General features: G+C 40.8%; 1 protein-coding gene across 1 annotated transcript in view; it reads right to left on the reverse strand.

Annotated features, from left to right (window-relative positions):
- Positions 1 to 19,640, reverse strand: part of DEPTOR (DEP domain containing MTOR-interacting protein) — a 77,941-nt gene that overhangs the window by 38,937 nt on the left and 19,364 nt on the right. Inside the window, exons 2-4 of the mRNA XM_010576970.1 lie at positions 8,384 to 8,562; positions 6,243 to 6,366; positions 361 to 539 (exon numbers count right to left, since the gene is read on the reverse strand). Of these exons, the coding sequence (XP_010575272.1) occupies positions 361 to 539; positions 6,243 to 6,366; positions 8,384 to 8,562 (482 nt within the window). The remainder of the gene's footprint in view (positions 1 to 360; positions 540 to 6,242; positions 6,367 to 8,383; positions 8,563 to 19,640) is intronic.

Consider the following 19,640-nt stretch of genomic DNA (forward strand, 5'->3'; position numbering starts at 1 on the left):
GCTCTAATCCCTACTTGATTCTTACAAAGCTATTTACCTCAATTATACATATCACTGATAACAAGTTCTACAAGTTAATTACAAGTGTAGGAGCATGGATTTTCATCCACATCCTTATGCTGTTATTATACAATCCCAAATTCTAGCTGTATTCTGCATTTGAGGCAGAATTTTCAGAACTAATACAACGAGCTTTTGAAAAAGCCACCCTTTTTATCAAAGTTACATAGACTCCTACCTGAAATTATTTAGAACTTGGACATATTATGACCAAGACGACAAGAGACCCTCCACATGATTTGACCTGAAGAAAGTGCTACAAAAAGTGTAGCTTTTGCTACCTGGCAGTAAATTTCTCACCGTGCTGTATAATCCCATGCTCCAAAAGTCTGCGGCCGAGCTGCTCTGCTTCAGTCCGTGTCGTGGCCTCTCCCTCCTGGATCAGCCAGTCAATGAACTCTGATGCCACAAAGGTCCGTTCGTACTTGACTCCTTCCTCTTCCCTGGCTTGCAGAAGGGTATTGTCAGAACTCATCAGCCTGGTATGGGGGGGTGAAAAAATTTGTAGGGAAATTGGTTCTTCAAAAAGGCAACTCCAGATCTATTCTGGCAAATCTCATTGATATTAAGCACACATATGTGAATCTTTCACTGACTTACTAAATCTTTCCTCAAGCTATCAATCTAAACTTAGGATGTGAATTATACTGCTTAGCCAAAAAAATTAGGCTTTATATCCCTGTGTGAAGTTAATGCCTTTTTTTTTTCCCTAAAAGAAAACAAGGTTTCTCAGTTTCACAATTCCCCTATTTAGTTCCTTAGTTTCTCTAAAAGTTACTGTATAATCAACTTTGAAACAAAATTAGTCTAAAAGCACCGGATTGTGACTAATGTGTTCAAAAATTCCTAATTAATTTTTACAGTTAGCAGAACTACGCCCCGAAGTCATTTAGGTGGTTTTGAAAGTTCTCCCCATAAGCTTTAATACAGCTGCAGAAAAACTGAAGAGGAACAACAAAAAGGTAGTTTTGTGGTTTGGGTGCTTGATAACTATTTAGCATCCAACACCCAGTGATGCAGCTGCAATTAGTGAAGTTACACACCTGAACACATTTTAACATCTGAGTCTCAGAGTCTCTGTGCCTCAGTTGACTCCATGTAACACCAGAGTTTAGAGGAACATCCTGAGACGTCTCTAAATCTTCTAGCAACTGGCATGTACATAGCTTAAATAGACTAATAAAATTCTTCTCCATTCAAGTAACCTACACAACTGACATAGTATTAAAAAAAAAAAAAAAAGAAAAAAAGGCCTCAGTATTTTGTTGATGCAAAAGTAAGGTTGACAGTTGGAGAGAGAAGACAGTTTGAAAGAAGAAATGAGAATTGCTCCCTTTCAATATAGAATCCCACTCTTTTTTTGTTTTGTTGGGACACTGAGCACCATAGCCTCCTTATTTACTAATTTCATTTTTCTTCATAATTATTTTATTTATTATAGTTTAATAATAGGACTAATGGTAAGACTTTCAGAATAACAGCCCAAGAATGGCATGGGGTTTTTTTGTTTTCCATATAAGACTAAGTAACTCCCTTCACTAACTATTTTGAAATTAAGGGCACAACTGAACTACAACAGGAAAATTCTGAAAGTTTTGCCCTTATGATCAAAAATTTGAATTTCAAACCATACATGGGCCATCACTTTTGAACTGCCAGCATGTCCAGAGTTCATGGAATATAATGTCACCTCCTCTGGGAGGCATCAGAAAAGTCTGTGCCATAAGAACACAGAGAAAAGTTTCATTTGAAATTACAATAAGGAGGTTTGACAGGACCCAGCCCTTGTGATTTCGCCTGAAAGATTTATTCCCTTGACTTTAACGAGAGCTAACCTCAAGCCTGACCTGACTGGATCTGACCACCAGGCAGCAGATCATCAAAGCAGGCAAAGGCTGCTCAGCCTCAGCTGTATGTCAGTGGCAGATATAATGAACTCCTTGTTTAGATGTTGGTGCATCATTGCCAGCACCTCTGAGCTGAGTAAGAACTAAGAAAGTCAAAATTAGCTGAAGTCAGGGATGAGGCAAGAGTATGTGCCACAGGTGACAAGGTATTGACTCCAGAGCTCTTGCAAAGACTTTATTCTTTTTCATATTTTTATTTACAAGCATCTGCATGCAAGGCAACATTTTGTCCCACACTAACCACATCTAATACAGACAGTGCTCCAAGGGACCATCTTTAAATGTGTCTCATTCACCAAGCTCTTTTCCCCCCAGAAAAAAAATGCAAAGCCAAGGCTCGTGTCTTTTCGTACCATCTGCTGCATGGTTACCCAGAACTGGTTACCCAGGCTCTGCGGGCACCAAATAAAAAATCCTTAGAATTGTGTTAATTGTTCTTTGATAAGTCTATAATTAGTTGACCATTGAAGTCACAGATAGAGAGGTTCTTGAAAAAGAGATGCTAATCGTCAGATTTTTCCAGAGACACAAAAGAAATTTGGAAAAATATCAAGTGGAAAAAACCTCAGCTTGACATTTCACACCCTTCTGCATGTGCCCAGAATAGCACTGCAAAAGATTTGGACTTGTGAACAAACAGACACGACAAATTGACAGTTTAGCAAACCCAGAAACAGCAGTCCATAGACTTACATTGCTAACTGAAGTAAATCCCTGTAACTCCGCAGCTGTCAACAAAGCTGTACCAATTTACATCAGCCAAGAACCTGGCCTTTCATTAGCCAGAATTGGAAACTGCCTCTATCTCTTCCACTTTCTCCTTGTTTCAAAAAAACATGAGGCTATTCATGTCAAAACATATTATTTGCTAAAACTGGTGTTATCCTGCATTAAGGGAATGTATTTAGCCAAACACTGAAATCCAAACCCTTTTCAAAAGAAAATTTTAAGCTTGTTTTATCTAGATAACTGCACCAGAGGATAAATTTGACTTAACCACTGATGAGTTAAAATGAAAGTGATTCAAAGAATGCAGTCTCAAAATTATCTGAATGATTTCCTGAAATTAAAACCATAAATCTGCATTTCTTTCATGGTGAAATCGGGTTGAAAAATCTCAGTTGAAGTCAACATCATAAGATGACTTATAGCTCCTAAACTCAGCTGCACCAGAAAAACCAGTCATGTGTCTGACCAAAACCTACTGAGAATTGCAAACATCATAAAAATAGGATGCCTGCACAACTTGATTGTTTTTTTTTTAAGCTATGAAAGGTCTGTACTGGACATATTTAAGATTTGCAGGGAGGGTTTTGTTGAACAGGAAACATGTTTATCTCATTTGATCTATCTGGTCAGTCCTGTAGAGTATGAAAACTGATATCATCCTTGGACTTAATAAACTATTCAACAATTTTCAGACAAAACTGGAGGAAATCCAGTAGGTTTCATCTCTAGTTATTAACTTGAACCTCAAAGCATGTTCACAGAAAGGACTACCAAAGTTTGCAATGATGTGCAGGGAATCTGAACATCAGAAATTTATGATTTTCAGTGCAAATGAAGGGAGAATACAATCAGAGATTGATTTTAAATCTTCTAATTGCACAGGTACAGCCACCGAAGATGCCCACAAGTAGGTGAAGGAGGTAATGCCACAAGAGAGGAGAATCCAGGCTATGAGGAGCTTTGTGATCACACAGAAGGGAGACAGGGAAAGGGAGCTCCTCAGCAGGGGGACATGTTCCCATGTCCCAGGGGAAAGAACAAGGCATTTACCCAAAACAGCTGTCTGAATGCAGGGAACCTGCCCAGTGCATCCATTCCTCTGCCCATGCAACAACCTGCTGATCCTCCTAAAGCATTTTGCTGATTTTACCCACTGAGGGTACAAATCTGCAAGGACTGATGTTGGATAACATGTCCACAACTGTGGCAAGCACAAACTACGCTGGCTTCTGAATGTAACGCTACTCCAGCCTTAATGAGGTGGGTAGAGAAGAGCAGGAAATAGTATTATAATGTCTGTCTTAAACTAGCAAAGCCTAGTGAAGATCAGCAACATCTACAAAATTAGACACAGATTTTTCAAATATGTTGGATTCAGAGAGATTTCCTTTGGCATAGTTGCATTTCTCTTGAAAATAGTCCTACAGGCATTTTGATAAACAAGTTGAATATACTGGTGACTTCACATCTGTGCATGAATACTATTCTCCAGTTGTTGCCATTTAATAACTATTTTAATTGCACTGAATTAATATTTTCTTTCTCAACGCTATCAGCAAACTGATACAACACATACATACATTTAATTGCAGAACTCTTTCCATAGTAGCCTGACTTTCAGTATTAGATTTTGAATTTAAAATGCATCCAATGAAACTATGAAGGTGTTGCTAATAAGCATGCATGGACCAGGGACCTAACGAAATCTGAGTGTTCTGCGCACTGGATTTGCTACATTAAACAAAGTGAGGCCCAGATAGCCCAGGTATGCATTCTTATCTCCCATGAATATAAAATATTTCCAATGATCCATGGAGAATTTTTACTAGCTTTGGCTGTCACAGACTGGTTTTGAAATGCCATGTATTTTTAATCTATACTATATTTAGCACTCAGGGCTGGTTTTAAAAGTTTCTGAACCCTTCAAATACGTTGCCTAGGAGCAACCACCTCATCGGGATGCAGTTATATTTAGAAATAGGTGCTGCTTTTGGCATTAACTCCTTTTCCAAGAGGGGAACAATCTATACTGTTATGAACATCTTTCTGCTAGTATAGTGTTGGACAAAGTAGACATTAGACATTGGTTTGTGAATAGTTCTCCATGCAGAGAAATGGGGATGGAAGCAGACACTGGTAGAACAGAGTTCCTCCCACTGTGGCTCCTTCATGTTATCAGCTTCGCTAACAAAAAAATATTTTTCTCACAGAAGAATGGAAATAGCAATATAGAAAACAAATAGGAAAAAAAAAGTTTGCTACTGTAGACACACTGATCAGCTTTTCATAGTATGGGCCAGGCTTGCAGGCACTACATGTTACAGAGTAAAGGAGCAAATGCTGTGCTTAGTAAGGCACAGAAGATTTTGGAGGTGGGTGATTCAATTAATCTGTCTCAGTGCATCCAATGAAGGATTTTTTCCAGTGGTGTATTTTCTTGTGTCTTATACAACTTTTTTTTTTTTTTTTTACTTTCAATAGTCACAGTCACTGAGTCTCAGGGAATTTTATATGACGGGTGCAACAAAAGGAGTGGCATTTACAACTATTGGTTTATATTTCAGTTTAATTGCTCTTTCACCAAATTGAACTTCAGAGCCTTCTAACCTTGAAAATAATATTTGTCATCAGCTTTTCAACTTGGGATTTTTCTGAGTGCTTTATTCTAAGAGGGAAACAAAATTACTCCAGCCAGAAAACACAGCATCTCTCCCAGCTGCTGCACACCTCTGCTCTAACCAAGCAGGAGAGTGGGTGGGATTCAGTCTAGAGCAGTACTTCCAGCTTTTTGGTAAATAGCACATCACAACTTTTGCATTAGTTTGTAGCATATGCCAACATGCATTTTATTCTCTCTGCTTGAAAGTAGCGTGTCACAATCTCTACATCCTGAATAAAAATGTCATTAATTATAGATTGGGAAGTATGGTTAAGCTGCCTAGTTATTTGACAGAAGTAATCCAGTGGGATATTCAGTATCTCAGCGTAATCATCTGTTTCGAATCTTAATTAGATGCTCTTGGATGGTTTTTTTTTTTTAAACTACTTTTAATATAACCTTTCTGATGTAGAAGCTTTGCAGAATGGAACACTGAAGATTAATTTCACCTATTATTTAAAATCATACCTCCTGGTGAAGCTGTGGATATGGACTCTCAACAGATATGTAGCCACTTGTTCAGTGCATTTTCATGTACTAACGTTTTAGGTCTTGTAATTCCAGTTTTACATGACAAATCATCCTTTAGTAATTATTTTTACAGAATAGAGTGCAAGGACTTGGATTTACATTGGGTTCTCATATAGGACTACCCAGAACATCAGAAAATGCTATTTCATTTTAAAGAAAGCTACAAGTGAATATGGTAGAAAAGTAAAAAAGAAATGGGAAAGACAGAGAAGAGTTACCAACTAAAGTCACGGGATTACCCAGACCCATTCCTGCATGATTTGAAAGCCTCTGACTATTCAAAAATAGATAAACAAGTATAATTTGCCTCCCGTGGTACTATTATCAACACATTATGGATACTGAATGCAACATACTTTTCATACAGTCTTTGTCCTCTCATGAACACCTTCACCTCATTGTCCAGCGGAAATGTCCCATCATCTTTTCGGAAGCGATAGAACAGTTTGACATCCTTGAATTCCTTATGCTCATCACAGACTGAAATATAAAATAAAATTAAAAAATCTTCACATAGATGTTGAGGAGTTGAGGATCCATCTAGCAGGTATCACCTGCTCAACTTCAAAGCAAGCACATATGGAGCCTAACCCCCTGTATTTCTGAGTATACACCTTTATTCAGTTCTAATAACTGATGAAAGGCTGGAGAAAACTTTCAGATAGGCAACCACATTTTTAGGTGAGGGGGATAGGCATTCATCAGTTTTGTGAGTATTACTGTGAACATAAAGAGCAAAAAAGCATCCATCTGCTATATATCTGGAAAACCTTTTCATGAAAACAGTCTGTTAGCTTGTTTGTTTAAAAGGCTACCAGTGTAGAACACCCAATAATTTAAGGATTGGCAAACTTCTTAAAGCTACTTTTATCAGTTGAGCAATGCCATAGGAAGCCTGAGATTTGCTGCAGAAACAGTTAAAATCACAGCCTTCTGCCCTCTTAAAATTGTCTCAATTGCTCCGCCATACCAGCTAGCAAATGGTAGGTACAACAGGAGCACACTGAGAAATGCTAAATAATGTTTATAAGACAGCAGCTGACGATGGGCTCTTGTAAATGCAGAACAGAGCTCCAGCGAGGGCATAAATTAATGGGAAAGATATCCCAACCAAGCTGCTCCTAGCAGAGTTGGCAGGCCACATACATGGGCTCAACTTCTGCACTACAGGAGCAGGAACTGTTACCCCAAGGATGCTCTGAGCGTCCTGCAGAACCTGACTGAACCTCTCTGAATTTACCCTAGCTCACTTCACAAACTATTTTTTTAGATTTGAGTGCAATACATGAACATTTTCAAGAACCACCTGCACTATGTGTAATATATGCACACATATATATATATAAAATGTGTATGGAAGTTACAGCATGCAATTGGATCCTGAGGTAGAAAACATTTGACGGTTGTTAAAGCTTTAAACAAGCATTCAGCAATAAAACATCTATTGCTCAATTAAATTAAGTCACTTAGGCATCCACGCAACTCTTCACTGACATTTTCTCAATAGAGGATTAAGTAGTCAGATTTGAATACCCTATAATTACTTTATTCTTTAACTATCTACCATGAGTTGCAGTTTCCATAACAACCCAGAATTTTAATTTAATAGCCAAGTAGAAGCTGTAGAAGTGGCACTCATTCAATATGTGCATTTCTTACTTTAATTAAGGTGTTGTTAATGTATTGCAGATAGCAGCAGTATTGCTGCACATACAGTGACCCCTGCATAAAGTCAACATTTGTCTGTTCACAGTCGCTCAGTTTTCTCTTAAAAAAGAAACAAATGGTACATTTTGCCTTTTTGAAATGGGTAATACTATATGTTTGAAATCAAGGGCTTGGATCTTCTTTGTGTGCTTCCTAGCCTTTTTGTGTACTAAAAGGCAACTAAATGGTACCACTGAGTTGGCAGTCTCCTTTTCATCAGTGTAAATTGGTATTCAAGAAGCTGAAAGGAACAGATCTCAAATAGACAACAAGTTTAGGAGAAAATTAATCAGGGCACAGCCAGACCACTAACCTTCTTGCAGCTGTACCAGCACTAATGTTTGTGCAGCTGGTGTGAGGGACAGGGCCGGAGAACTAATCCACGTGAGAAAAATGACGTTTTTTTGCCGGCTGATTTTTCAGATGGGTTTTTCAGCTGGAAAAATGTGCTCTGGGGAGCAGGGAGGTGAGGGCAGCGGGACGAGAGGGGACAGGATCCAGCTGGGGCTGCTTTGGAGGCAAGGAAGCAACAGCACAGTCTCCAGTGACTTCCCCCTCCCTGCACTGACATGGGGAATGTCACTCCACACCTCTTCAGCCTCTCGGTGTCCCTCGAGACATAGGGGACCTTGCGGAGCAGCACAGTTCAAGGGAGATGCTCCCTTTCTGGCAGGGAAAGGATTCTACCTCTCCTGTACTTGGCTGAAGAACAGGAGTGGTATTTCCCTTTGTTGCACAGCAGTCAATAAAATTTAGTTTAGAACTTTTTAGCAGCCGATATTGCACTTACCATGGTGGATAATGCTGTGATCCAGTAATTTCTGCACCAGTTTTATTGCCGTCTCTCGGTCAGAGGCCTCTTTATGGTCAATCAGCCAGTCGATCAGCTCTTTGGCAACAAAGCAGTTCGGGTATGTTTTGAGGTGGTGACGTCGATCTTTAATGACCTTTTCTTCATGCAGTCGGAGCCTGGGGGTCAAATCGCCTTGTGAATATCAATTGCAAAGAGCCTCTGTAACTAGCAAGATTGGGACAAGAGTGGAGAAGAGGCACCCAAGCCCTGCTCACAGGACGGGCTTTGCAGGTGTTGGATGGAAGAGGAGGAGACTTGGTCACCCGTCCACTGCTGGCATCTGACCACAAGGCAATCCACAGCAACCATTTGTTACAATTTTAAACCCCATACTCGGAAAAACTGGTTTTCTGCCCAGTGGAAAAGATTAAAAAATGAAGAACAGCACAGCATACTAAGCCCATTAAAATATTTCCTGCAGGTCAATTAAACTGTCAATAATTTGGAATTAATTTTCCCACATTGCCACTAACACATTCCATGTTACTCTTTTATTTTGTGGTATCACTGCTGTAGATTTTTTTCTTTTTTTAAACTCATTCATTTTTTTAGCTGTACTTTCTTCCTTGGGTAACTGCATTTTGCCTCCAGCTGCACAACAAGCAAAGCATGTATGATTTAAAATTCAGGCGCAAAGCTGTTCCAACACAATGTTATCTAGCATAAAAAAGTTGCCTCCTACGCCAAATAAAGGAGAACTGATTTCTCACTTGGGGAACTGTTGGTAAATGCTACCTATCTGCAAAATCTCCCCCATCATTTTGAAAACAAGTTGGTTGGCTGGTTTAGAGATGCTTGGGTCAGAATGCAAGATCTTGATTAGAGTATTACCTTGTTAGTACAGGTTCTGAAGTTCTGCATCTTTACTTTTAGTCATTTCCCCCTCCCCGCCCCCCAAAAATAAGTAACATTATCAATAAATTAATGGATGGAGGTTTTTAAAGTTTTTAATGTTTCCATTTTAATTCATAATTTTAACCATACTCGTTTTGTAGTGCCATGTCTATACAGCAGTTCTGAACAAAGCATAGAAACCACCATGCTTGGGCTCCTATCACAAACAGAAATATTGCTGTTCATTTCCAAGTGGCCATGATCCTACCTTGTAAACAACCTCACTAACTTCAAAGAAGTTCTGAGTAATGCTACAATAACTGTAGGGGGTACAACTATATTTTCTAGAGAGGGAGATAGCGCAAAAGGGCATTAACATGAGCCTCAGGAAGCACAGAGCAGGAGTTCAACCAATTTTCCTCTCAATCTGATTCCAGTATGAAACAGTTATTTCTTTTTAGAATAAAAGAAAGGGAAAATACTTGGCTGAAATCAGTGAAGAAAATATTATTAGGGCATTAGACAAGGCCTACGTAGGCTTCTACCTAAAAATAGTAGCAAAGCAATGGTTTTATTTTGTAGCACTTAGCCTTGAACTACACTGGAATGGCCAATCTGTGATATGAATTCAAAACCAGCTTTGCAAACATCATAAAAAAAAGAAGACTTTTATATTAAAAATACTGATAAATCAGATCAGTATTCTGGAAAGAAGTGCTGGTAATATCCCATGCATTGTGAAATTCTCTGAGCTAAAATACCTTTGCTTAAAGCATATTTTCCAGATGTGCTCTAACAGCTGTTGCCATACTTAGAAAGAAAAGCCTACACAGTTTTAATTATAGAACATGCAATTATCAGTATGTCTGATGGACCTTTACATTTAAAATATATTCCAGGTTCTGTTAAAGTTCAGCCAGTCTTATGTTGCACGATAATCTGCAAGAACAAAACTAGCATATAATACATATGCAGACGGCTCGACCCAGCTTTCAGTCATCACTGTAAGTCTAAATGGACAGAGTTCATCTGATACAAAACGGAAACCCGCTTCTATGAAATCCTTTGTCCAAACATTGTGTAGGAGTGTGCCAGGACTGGTCTGGTGTTCCACAAACAAGCCAGTAGCCAAGAGCCCCAGAAATGAGTATTTATGTCTTACATTCTGACTGAAGGCTCTCCTGTGGTTGGTGGGCTTATAAATATTTCAAGTTCTCTGTCATGTCAAAAGACATGGGTTCCAACTACAACCTTTTTCCTCACTCAGAGCATTTATAGGGTCTCTCACTGTACCTTTTTGCCTATATTCATAAAACTCATAGAAATTTCATTATCTTAATGATCTCCACCCACTTGCTAAAGTGGATGCAAATTTGCTAAAAGGTTACAAAATCATTAAGTCAAACAGAGCATGATCACATAAGCCTCAAGAAACCTGAAAAAACAAATTTATCCACAATTTCCAAATGGAAGTAGGAACTTTTTCTGCAGTCTATAGCAATTGTATCCGTACTGAATTCTGTCCAGGCTTATTTATTTGGAATAAAGAACAGAAAGGGAATTCAGATTTTCTTCCTGGTGGTGTGTGCTGTTCTGTCTGTCAGGGCTCCCGCACCTCTACAAACCTGCTAAAAATCAGGCTGTATAGAGGAGAAGTAGCTCAATAAATTGAAATTGTACCTAGTGTAAACTACAAATATAAATGCCTCAGGTAAAGTTATTAAGCATATATTGCAGTATGCAAATCGAAAGTTTAGGCAGGAATTCTAAAAAAGTGTCCGTGTTCAGAAATATTTATCAGGAGCCAAATCAAATGGGACAAAAATGAAAAAAATGTAGTGGTGAATGCAATTATATACTGGAACCAACGCTCAAGTGAAGTGGTAAATTCTTTATCCCTTGGCATTGGGAAACAGGCTTCTCACCAAAAAACCTTGATGTTTTCCCTTTAAGTAATGTTAATCACTTTTCGTCAGCTAGTCTGCATGATGACTGGATAAGATCTAACTTGACACCAGTCACATTTCTCTCGCTAGAAGAAGTTTTTCTCAAGAGCTGCTTAGGAGAATTAGCTCACTGACAAACCCTGACCAGTTTGAGGGGAGAAGGGGAGAAGACAGAGGGTGAAAAACAAGGGGTGATGGGGAGGACACCTTGATTCAACAAGCCTTTGAAAAGCTGTCCCTCTTTCTACAACTTGATCTCTTAACACCAGAAAACAATCTTGTGTACACCAATACATCATCCGAATGTAATTCCATATATTATTCAAGATTACCTGCCAGATTTTGCACTTGCGGCTACAGTCTCCCCACCTGCAGAAAACAACATAAGAACTAAAGCATTTGAGCAATTGCCTGTGAACTGTAACAGGCATATGCAACCCTTTAATATTTACAAATTGATATCCATGGCTCTTATTCATACCTACAACAAATAAAGACAGTCCGTATTTGCAAGCATGCATGCTGGAACAGTTTTCTTGGGGGCTTGTCTAAACAGGAGTTGCTCCTAATTAACAACATGTAGGGACTCTTGCTCCAAATAGAAGTATCTTCCTGCAGCATAGCGTGGAACGGGCTAACCTGGAACACAGTGCTCCTGCTTTGCAGTAAACACGCTCAGAGTTAATCAGGAACAATGTTATTTGTTGAGAGGCCATTAGGCATTTTCTTTGCCAACTGTCAGAAAAGTCATGAAAATTGAAAAATCAGAATCTTCACCCAGAAATGAAGAGTCAGGCACGAACTTGGGAAGAAATCGCTCTTGCAGCTACATGAAAATTGCATTTTGTTTTCCACCAGGGAAACTATGCATTTTGAAGTTTCTTGCATCTTTTTCTGAACCAATGGTTAAGGATTTTGCAAAGGCAATGCCTGCACAAGAGTCTAGCTTTCCTTTTAAGCCCCAGAAAAGGCCAGCCTGCTGGCTGAAGACAGTAATGATGTCACTAACTGGACCATGATCCAAATATCTCACCCAGCTATTTCCCTCTGTTAAGTCTAGTAGTTTGTGCCTGGCTAACACAGATCTTGCAGAGCACCATTCAGTCCTGATTTCTATGCATGAAAGGACAAAAAGCCTCCTGCTCTTCTTGGTAATTTTCTGAATAATTCATCTACCATTTCCTAGTACATCCTTTATAGTCCCTGTTTATCCCAGCAAGGCTCAGTAAAAATGTGCAGGGAACAGGTAGGTTCCTGACACCCGATAGGAAACGTGATATGAAGACTGTCATATTGTGCTCCACTCATTCACCACTTTTAACCTTCCTGAAGCAATCATACACACACATATGCATGTATCATAGAATCATGGAATCACAGAATAATTTCCATTGGAAGGGACCTTTAAAGGTCACCTAGTCCAATCCCCCTGCAATGAGCACGGACACCTTCAACTAAATCAGGCTGCTCAGAGCCCCATCCAACCTGACCTTGAATGTTTCCAGGGACAGGGCATCTACCACCTCTTGGGGCAACCTGTTCCAGTGTTTCACCACCCTCACTGTAAAAAAATTCTTATATCTAGTCTGAATCTACGCTCTTGTAGTTTAAAACCATTACCCCTTGTCCTATCGCAACAGGCTCTACTAAAAAGTCTCCATCTTTCTTATAAGCTCCCTCTAGGTACTGGAAGGCCGCAATAAGGCCTCCCTGGAGCCTTCTCTTCTCCAGGCTGAACAACCCCAACTCTCTCAGCCTGTCTTCATAGAAGAGGTGCCCCAGTCCTCTGATCATCCTTGTGGCCCTCCTCTGGACCCGCTCCAACAAGTGCACGTCCTTCTTATGTTGGGGGCCCCAGAGCTGGATGCAGTACTCCAGGTGGGGTCTTACAAGAGCAGAGTAGAAGGGCAGAATCACCTCCCTCGACCTGTTGGCCATGCTTCTTTTGATGCAGCCCAGGATACGGTTGGCTTTCCGGGCTGCAAGCACACATTGCCGGCTCATGTCCCGCTTTTCATCCACCAGTACCCCCAAGTCCTTCTCCACAGGGCTGCTCTCAATCGCTTCATCCCCCAGCCTGTATTGATACTGGGGATTATCCCAACCCAGGTGTAGGACCTTGCACTTGGCCTTGTTGAACCTCATGAGGTTCACATGGGCCCACTTCTCAAGCTTGTCCAGGTCCCTCTGGGTGGCATCCCATCCCTCAGACGTGTCAGCCGCACCACTCAGCTTGGTGTCATCTGCACACTTGCTGAGGGTGCACTCGATCCCACTGTCACTGATGAAGATATTAAGCAGTACTGGTCCCAATATGGACCCCTGAAGGACACCACTAGACACTGATCTCCATCTGGACGTTGAGCCGTTGACCACCACCCTCTGGATGTGACCATCCAACCAATTCCTCATCCACTGAACAGTCCACCCATCAAATCTGTATCTCTCCAATTTAGAGAGAAGGATGTTGTGGGGGACCATGTCAAAGGCCATACAGATGTCCAGCTAGATGACATCTGTAGCTCTTGCCTTGTCTACTGATGTAGTCATTCCACCATAGAAGGCCACTAGGCTGGTCAGGCAAGACTTGAGCTTGGTGAAGCCAAGCCATAGATATATAGATATGTGTGCATACATATTTGTATATTTATGATATATACAAATAAATTGCATATATACAAATGATATATAATATTTGTATGATATATTTGTATATATCATGTAAAATGGCATATATTATATATCATATATATGAGAGATATACATCATCTATATGACAGAATACATCATTATAGAACAACTTTTTTTTTTAAGGGAAGAACAAAACACCAGTGAAGAGACCATTTAAAATGGCGCTTCTTAGCAGAATTTACTAATTACTTAACAATATACACTGATGTTGTAATTAGTCATGGCAGAAAGCATGTCCTGCCCCAGAGTGCTCAACTGCTGCTGCTGAGTTCCAGCATGCCCACAGGTTACTGCTGCGTTACACCTCACTTTAGCATATACTCTTGGTTTCAGGGACTATCCCAGCTTGAGCACTGCCAGTCAGCATGCATTGCACTACTACGTTTTTATCACCTTAAGGTAAACTGTGGACAAAACCATATTAGATCCCTTGAAAATTAACAGTGATATGCAGAGGGAAAAAGCATTGCAGGTGGTTTCTGCCATCTACAAATTAATTCACAAGTTTCATATATTTTAAACTTCTGTCAGAGAAGGATTTACTTATTTCCAAGTAAAGCAAGTCACGACCTCCTTTGTGACAAACATATATGGACAGAAAAAAATATCTTGCCAAAGATGAGGACAATTCATGGTGGCTAAAGAGCATGGGTTTTCCACACCTCTTCTCAAAAGACATCACAGGTCTTCCACCAGCAGGTAGAATTGCCCCTTTCTGTTGGAAACAGAACAGTTTTGTATCCTCCCAGAGGTCACTAAGTTTGGCTATTTTCTGAATGTAAGCATATGACCTGTCTACAGCACAGTAGACAGGCATCTTTCTAAAAGATGGCACTTTCCAAAGTGTCTCAGTGACTTAGAAGCATAATTCCCACTGAGAGTTAAAACTCACAGGTCAGCTGCAGACCCAATTCATTACAAAATAAGTGAGCCTATAGCGGCATTTGTGGATATGTACACACCCAGGAAAATAGAGAACTACATGAAATGTCCTTTATACTAAACTTTTGCCTTTGCACTGTCAGAAGAAAAAAGGGTCAGTGACGATATAAACTTTGTACAGAGAGGCGATCGTGAAGGTACTCTGCAAATGCGATGTGTATTGCTGGGACAAGCATTTCCATCTGGGCTTGCCAAGTCTCAGCTGAAGTGTCAGCGGTTCACTGCTGCCTGTTCCTCTTTCTATTTATGCTCCAGCTCTGCAATCACTTAGTTCTGTTATTTGATATTCACAGGAGCTGAAATACCCTTTAAAACATGGGGTCATACTGGTAATAGGATGAAGATATTTCTGTGTTGGTAGCTGCGGCAGAGAAGGAATTCTACCATCTGAAATAGGGTTAGAGAGGGTGTCTTCAAAGCAGCTCCTGATATCAGTTCTCATCACTGTGTTTATCTCCACTGTTCTGCCCACAGCCACGTAGTCAACGTGAGGAGATGCCAGGTTGCAGAGCCAGATAGAGGGGTATCAGATAAACCACCTCTTGGTGCACTGCGGAGGAGAGCCTAAAGCTTCCAAAGAAGTGACAGTTCACCAGCGCCCCTGTGGCTTTAAATAAAACACTGGGGCTGCCTCTTTTGTGAAGCCCTTTTTTATAAATTCAAAAGTAATAAGGTCACTGAGCCCGCAACCGAGCATGCACAGGGACATCCCCAATACTCCTAACACCTTACCAACACTGGCAGGGGTCAAAGCAAGCTCTGGGGAACACACACAAGCATGGCTCAGGGTCTAGGATGAAATCAAAATGACGTCTCTTGGAGACACTCTTTCAGCCCACAAATTCAGGCCAGAAATGCAGACCCACAGCCTCCCTTGTGAGTACTCTAGACTGCAGAGGAAATTAGATCTGTGTGTTTCTATTGATCTGTCATAAAACTAGAGACCACTTGCAAAACCAAAGTTGGGATTTTTAAACCTCAAAGGAGTATAATCTGAGCCTCTATCTGGTCTTCATTTAAAACAACACAGCATAATGTTGATCTGGTAAAACAGTGAACGTAAGTATGATCTTTAGATAACTTTTATATCAAGTTTTGGAAGGTTTATGGTGGCATTTTTCTAGGGTTTGACCCTGTAAGGGAAAGGAATGTGTTTGGTGGACTGCTGACTCCCCTCCACTTTTCTCTTTGGGCTGTGGTGTACCCACGTGTGAGGGTAGTCTAACAGTATCACCAAATTAGAACAATATTTGTTCGCCTCTCTTTTTCAAGAAGCAGGAAAACTCAGTATCTTGCAAGGTTACAGATCTAACAATACTTTCTCCTCACGTCCACAGGAAGCTGTGAAGTGGCTAACCTCCCTGCCTGCCAAGCCATTTCACTTTCACTTCACTTTTAATCAAAATGTGTGCAAATATGAATAATACTTCCAACTGCCTGCGCATTTGAACCTTGAGAGCTTCTGTCTCGCTGGAAAGCATAAACCCGTGTTTTATGAAGATGAAAACACAAAAGGCAGGCAAGTTATTATTTCACCTGCCCCTAGTCATAAGGAAAGTGGAAGTCTGCCTGTTTCGCTCTAGCTGATTGCTTTCTGGGCTGAAGCTGTCAGAACTCAGGAACTCACAGTTCTCCTCCTCTATAAGGAAGTCAAATAGAATTGTGCTTCTCACTCATGTATGGATGAGCTGGGATGCACATATGGGACAAATGCATGCAAGTCAAGATCTCTGTGATACTACTGTGTGGATCCCCAAAAGAACCAATGTACTTTTCACTGAAGAACAAGCCCTCTTTGCTTATGTCCATCAACTAGGTTTTATTCACATTATTTTTCTGTTTCTCCATTGCAAGGATATTCTTAAGCTTACTAAATCAGTAGTACTGTGGGGACTAATTTTCTTGGGGATGTTTTCCCAAATCTAAACTGAAGAATTCTACCATAAACCACCAAAAATTCAAAGTGCAGACCAGAAACCATAGGACAACTGTTGTTGTAGAAATCTCTTGCCTGGATTAACAAAGTAGCCAAAAGCCCACCAACTCCTGTGGACTTACGCTGAAAATCACTCTCAGTAAAGGAAGTATTTTATGGATAGAAAACTGAGGAAGGAGCAGTGTAGGTCTCATGGGAGGCCAATGAATATCAATGAAATTTGTGTTAGGGAACGCAGACCTGTTTGTTATCTCATTAACATGGCCAGGAGAGGCAAATGTTCCTTTGAAATGCTAAACTGGCAAAACAGGGCAAATAGGGGTCAAACAGCCCAAGCCCTACTGCTACAGCTATTCCAGCTAGCACTGCCATTCGGGACCCTGGAGAGACAGACTGGGAGCTGGGGAATAGGATGCTGGACTACAGGTCTGTGTCACGGGCATCAAGAAGAAGGGCTGCAGCAAGGACACAAGGGGCTGTGGGTGCTGGAAAGCTCTGCTGTGTGACAACCACTCTCTTGGATGCACGTTGCATCCCAAGGGGGTAGGGGAGCCAAAAAAACCTACAGGCTGAGGTCCCTTATGCACCAAGGCTGACATCTCTTTTACACTTGCCCATAGGGAAAAGCTGAGTATCACCTTGCTACGCTCTTGCACTGTGTGCAGCAAGTTTTAGACCTGAGAAATGAGGAGGTCTTCCCACCCACCCATCTCCCAAGCGCATTTGGGGAAGAGCAAATCCATTAACACCCAGAAAGCACTGCAGTACTGAACAGGTTTGCACTGCAAGCAGTAAAAGGTGTCATTATCTGCCAGAGGTAACCCAACTGAAAACAGCCAAGTGCCTTATCTCAAGTGCAGTTGTGATATTTCTCCCACCCTGTTGACGAGTGACAAATCATTTTGCTGAGATGTTTTATGGCTTTGGGTAACCCCTGATCTCAAAATCCCTCCAGGCATGGCTGCTCTCAGCCTGAGCACTGCAGACCTGCAGGAGATCTTCTCCCAGATATTTTATGCTCCTCAGAGGGGCACCAACTGTTTGCACTCCTTTCAGCAGTCCTTGGCAAACCTGCTGAAAGCATTCTATGATCATAGAATCATAGAATGATTTGGGTTGGAAGGGACCTTTAAAGATCCCCTAGTTCCAACCCCCCCTGCCATGGGCAGGGACACCTTCCACTAGACCAGGTTGCTCAAAGCCCCATCCAACCTGGCCTTGAACACTTCCAGGGATGGGGCAGCCACAGCCTCTCTGGGCAACCTGTTCCAGTGCCTCACCACCCTCACACTGAAGAACTTCTTCCTTACATCTAATCTCAATCTACCCTCTTCCAGTTTAAAGCCACTATCCCTGGTCCTATCACTACATGCCCTTGTAAAAAGTTCCTCTCTGGCTTTCTTGTACGCCCCCTTTAGGTACTGGAAGGCTGCTGTAAGGTCTCCCTAAAGCATTCTCCAGGCTGAACAACCCCAACTCTCTCAGCCTGTCTTCATAGGAGACATGCTCCAGCCCTCTGATCATCTTTGTGGCCCTCCTCTGGACTCGCTCCAACAGGTCCACATCCTTCTTATGTTGGGAGCCCCAGAGCTGGAGGCAGTACTCCAGGTGGGGTCTCACAAGAGTGCAGTAGAGGGTGAGAATCACCATAATGTGTCATACTGCAGTAATATCTCAATTGCTTTTAGCAATTGTTTTCCATCTCTGCACAAAACTCTTAACCAATTACTGTGCTGTGTAATCATGAGCGTCATTAAGCACAAATAGCCAGTACCTGACAGGTAATAAAATGAGTAATAAAATACTTAGTGCTATGTACTATTGTTAACAAACCCAATTTTATATTGAGGCTATGATTCAAGACTTTTACTCACTTCCAACAAATACGTAGGTTCATCTTAAAATGAGTATAGATGCAATACTCTTTCAATATACAGTCTGTTGTATTAAAACCGTTACATTTTGTTTATCTCTTCCCATTCTAAATGAATAGCTTCCTTTTTTTCATGTTTAGTATAACTGCATTACTGGGTTTTATTTTATTTTCAAGGAAGCTGTGAAAGCAGTAAGTGAAAAAATACTGACTAGAAAAAGTACTCTATTGAATTTCTTTAAATAAAAAAAATAATCTTACCATATTTTGGCACTGGTTCGTGCTTTTTTTTACCTCCTACAGCTGGCAATATTGTAATATGCAAGATGTTACACTGACAGAAGACATGATTCAAGGGAGTTCTTTCCACTGTCTTCCAGAAGTCTATTGAAATCCAGTGGTTGACCACTAAACTATAAAATAAAACTGGAACTGATGCAAATTTTTAAACACTGAAAGTAATGATCCATTTCACTGGGTCACCTAGAGGTTATTTAATTGTTAGCAGATGATCTTCACAGAGCAAAAATAGAAATGGAGGAACAGGTATGACTATGAAATGCAAGGCTGTGCACTAACAACAAAATGCTCTGCTGAAAACTGAGAACTTGGAGGCTAAAAGCAACAGAGAGTAAAAAAATGCTGAATATGCAGTAGCTAAACTTTCACTGATGTAGTGGGTTGACCCTGGCTGGACGCCAGGTGCCCACCAAAGCCTTTCTATCACTCCCCCTCCTCAGCTGGACAGGGGAGACAACATATAACAAAGGGCTTGTGGGTCAAGATAAGGACAGGGAGAGATCACTCACCAATTACCATCATAGGCAAAACAGACTCAGCTTGGGGAAAATTAACTCAATTTATTACAAATCAACCAGAGTAGGGTAATGAGAAATAAAATCAAATCTCAGAACACCTTCCCTCCACCCCTCTCTTCTTCCCGGGCACAACTTCACTCCTGGATTCTCTACA

This window comes from Haliaeetus leucocephalus, unplaced genomic scaffold (genome assembly GCF_000737465.1).
Source record: "Haliaeetus leucocephalus isolate CR32 unplaced genomic scaffold, Haliaeetus_leucocephalus-4.0 Scaffold555, whole genome shotgun sequence".
In the NCBI taxonomy this organism is placed as follows: Eukaryota; Metazoa; Chordata; class Aves; order Accipitriformes; family Accipitridae; genus Haliaeetus; species Haliaeetus leucocephalus.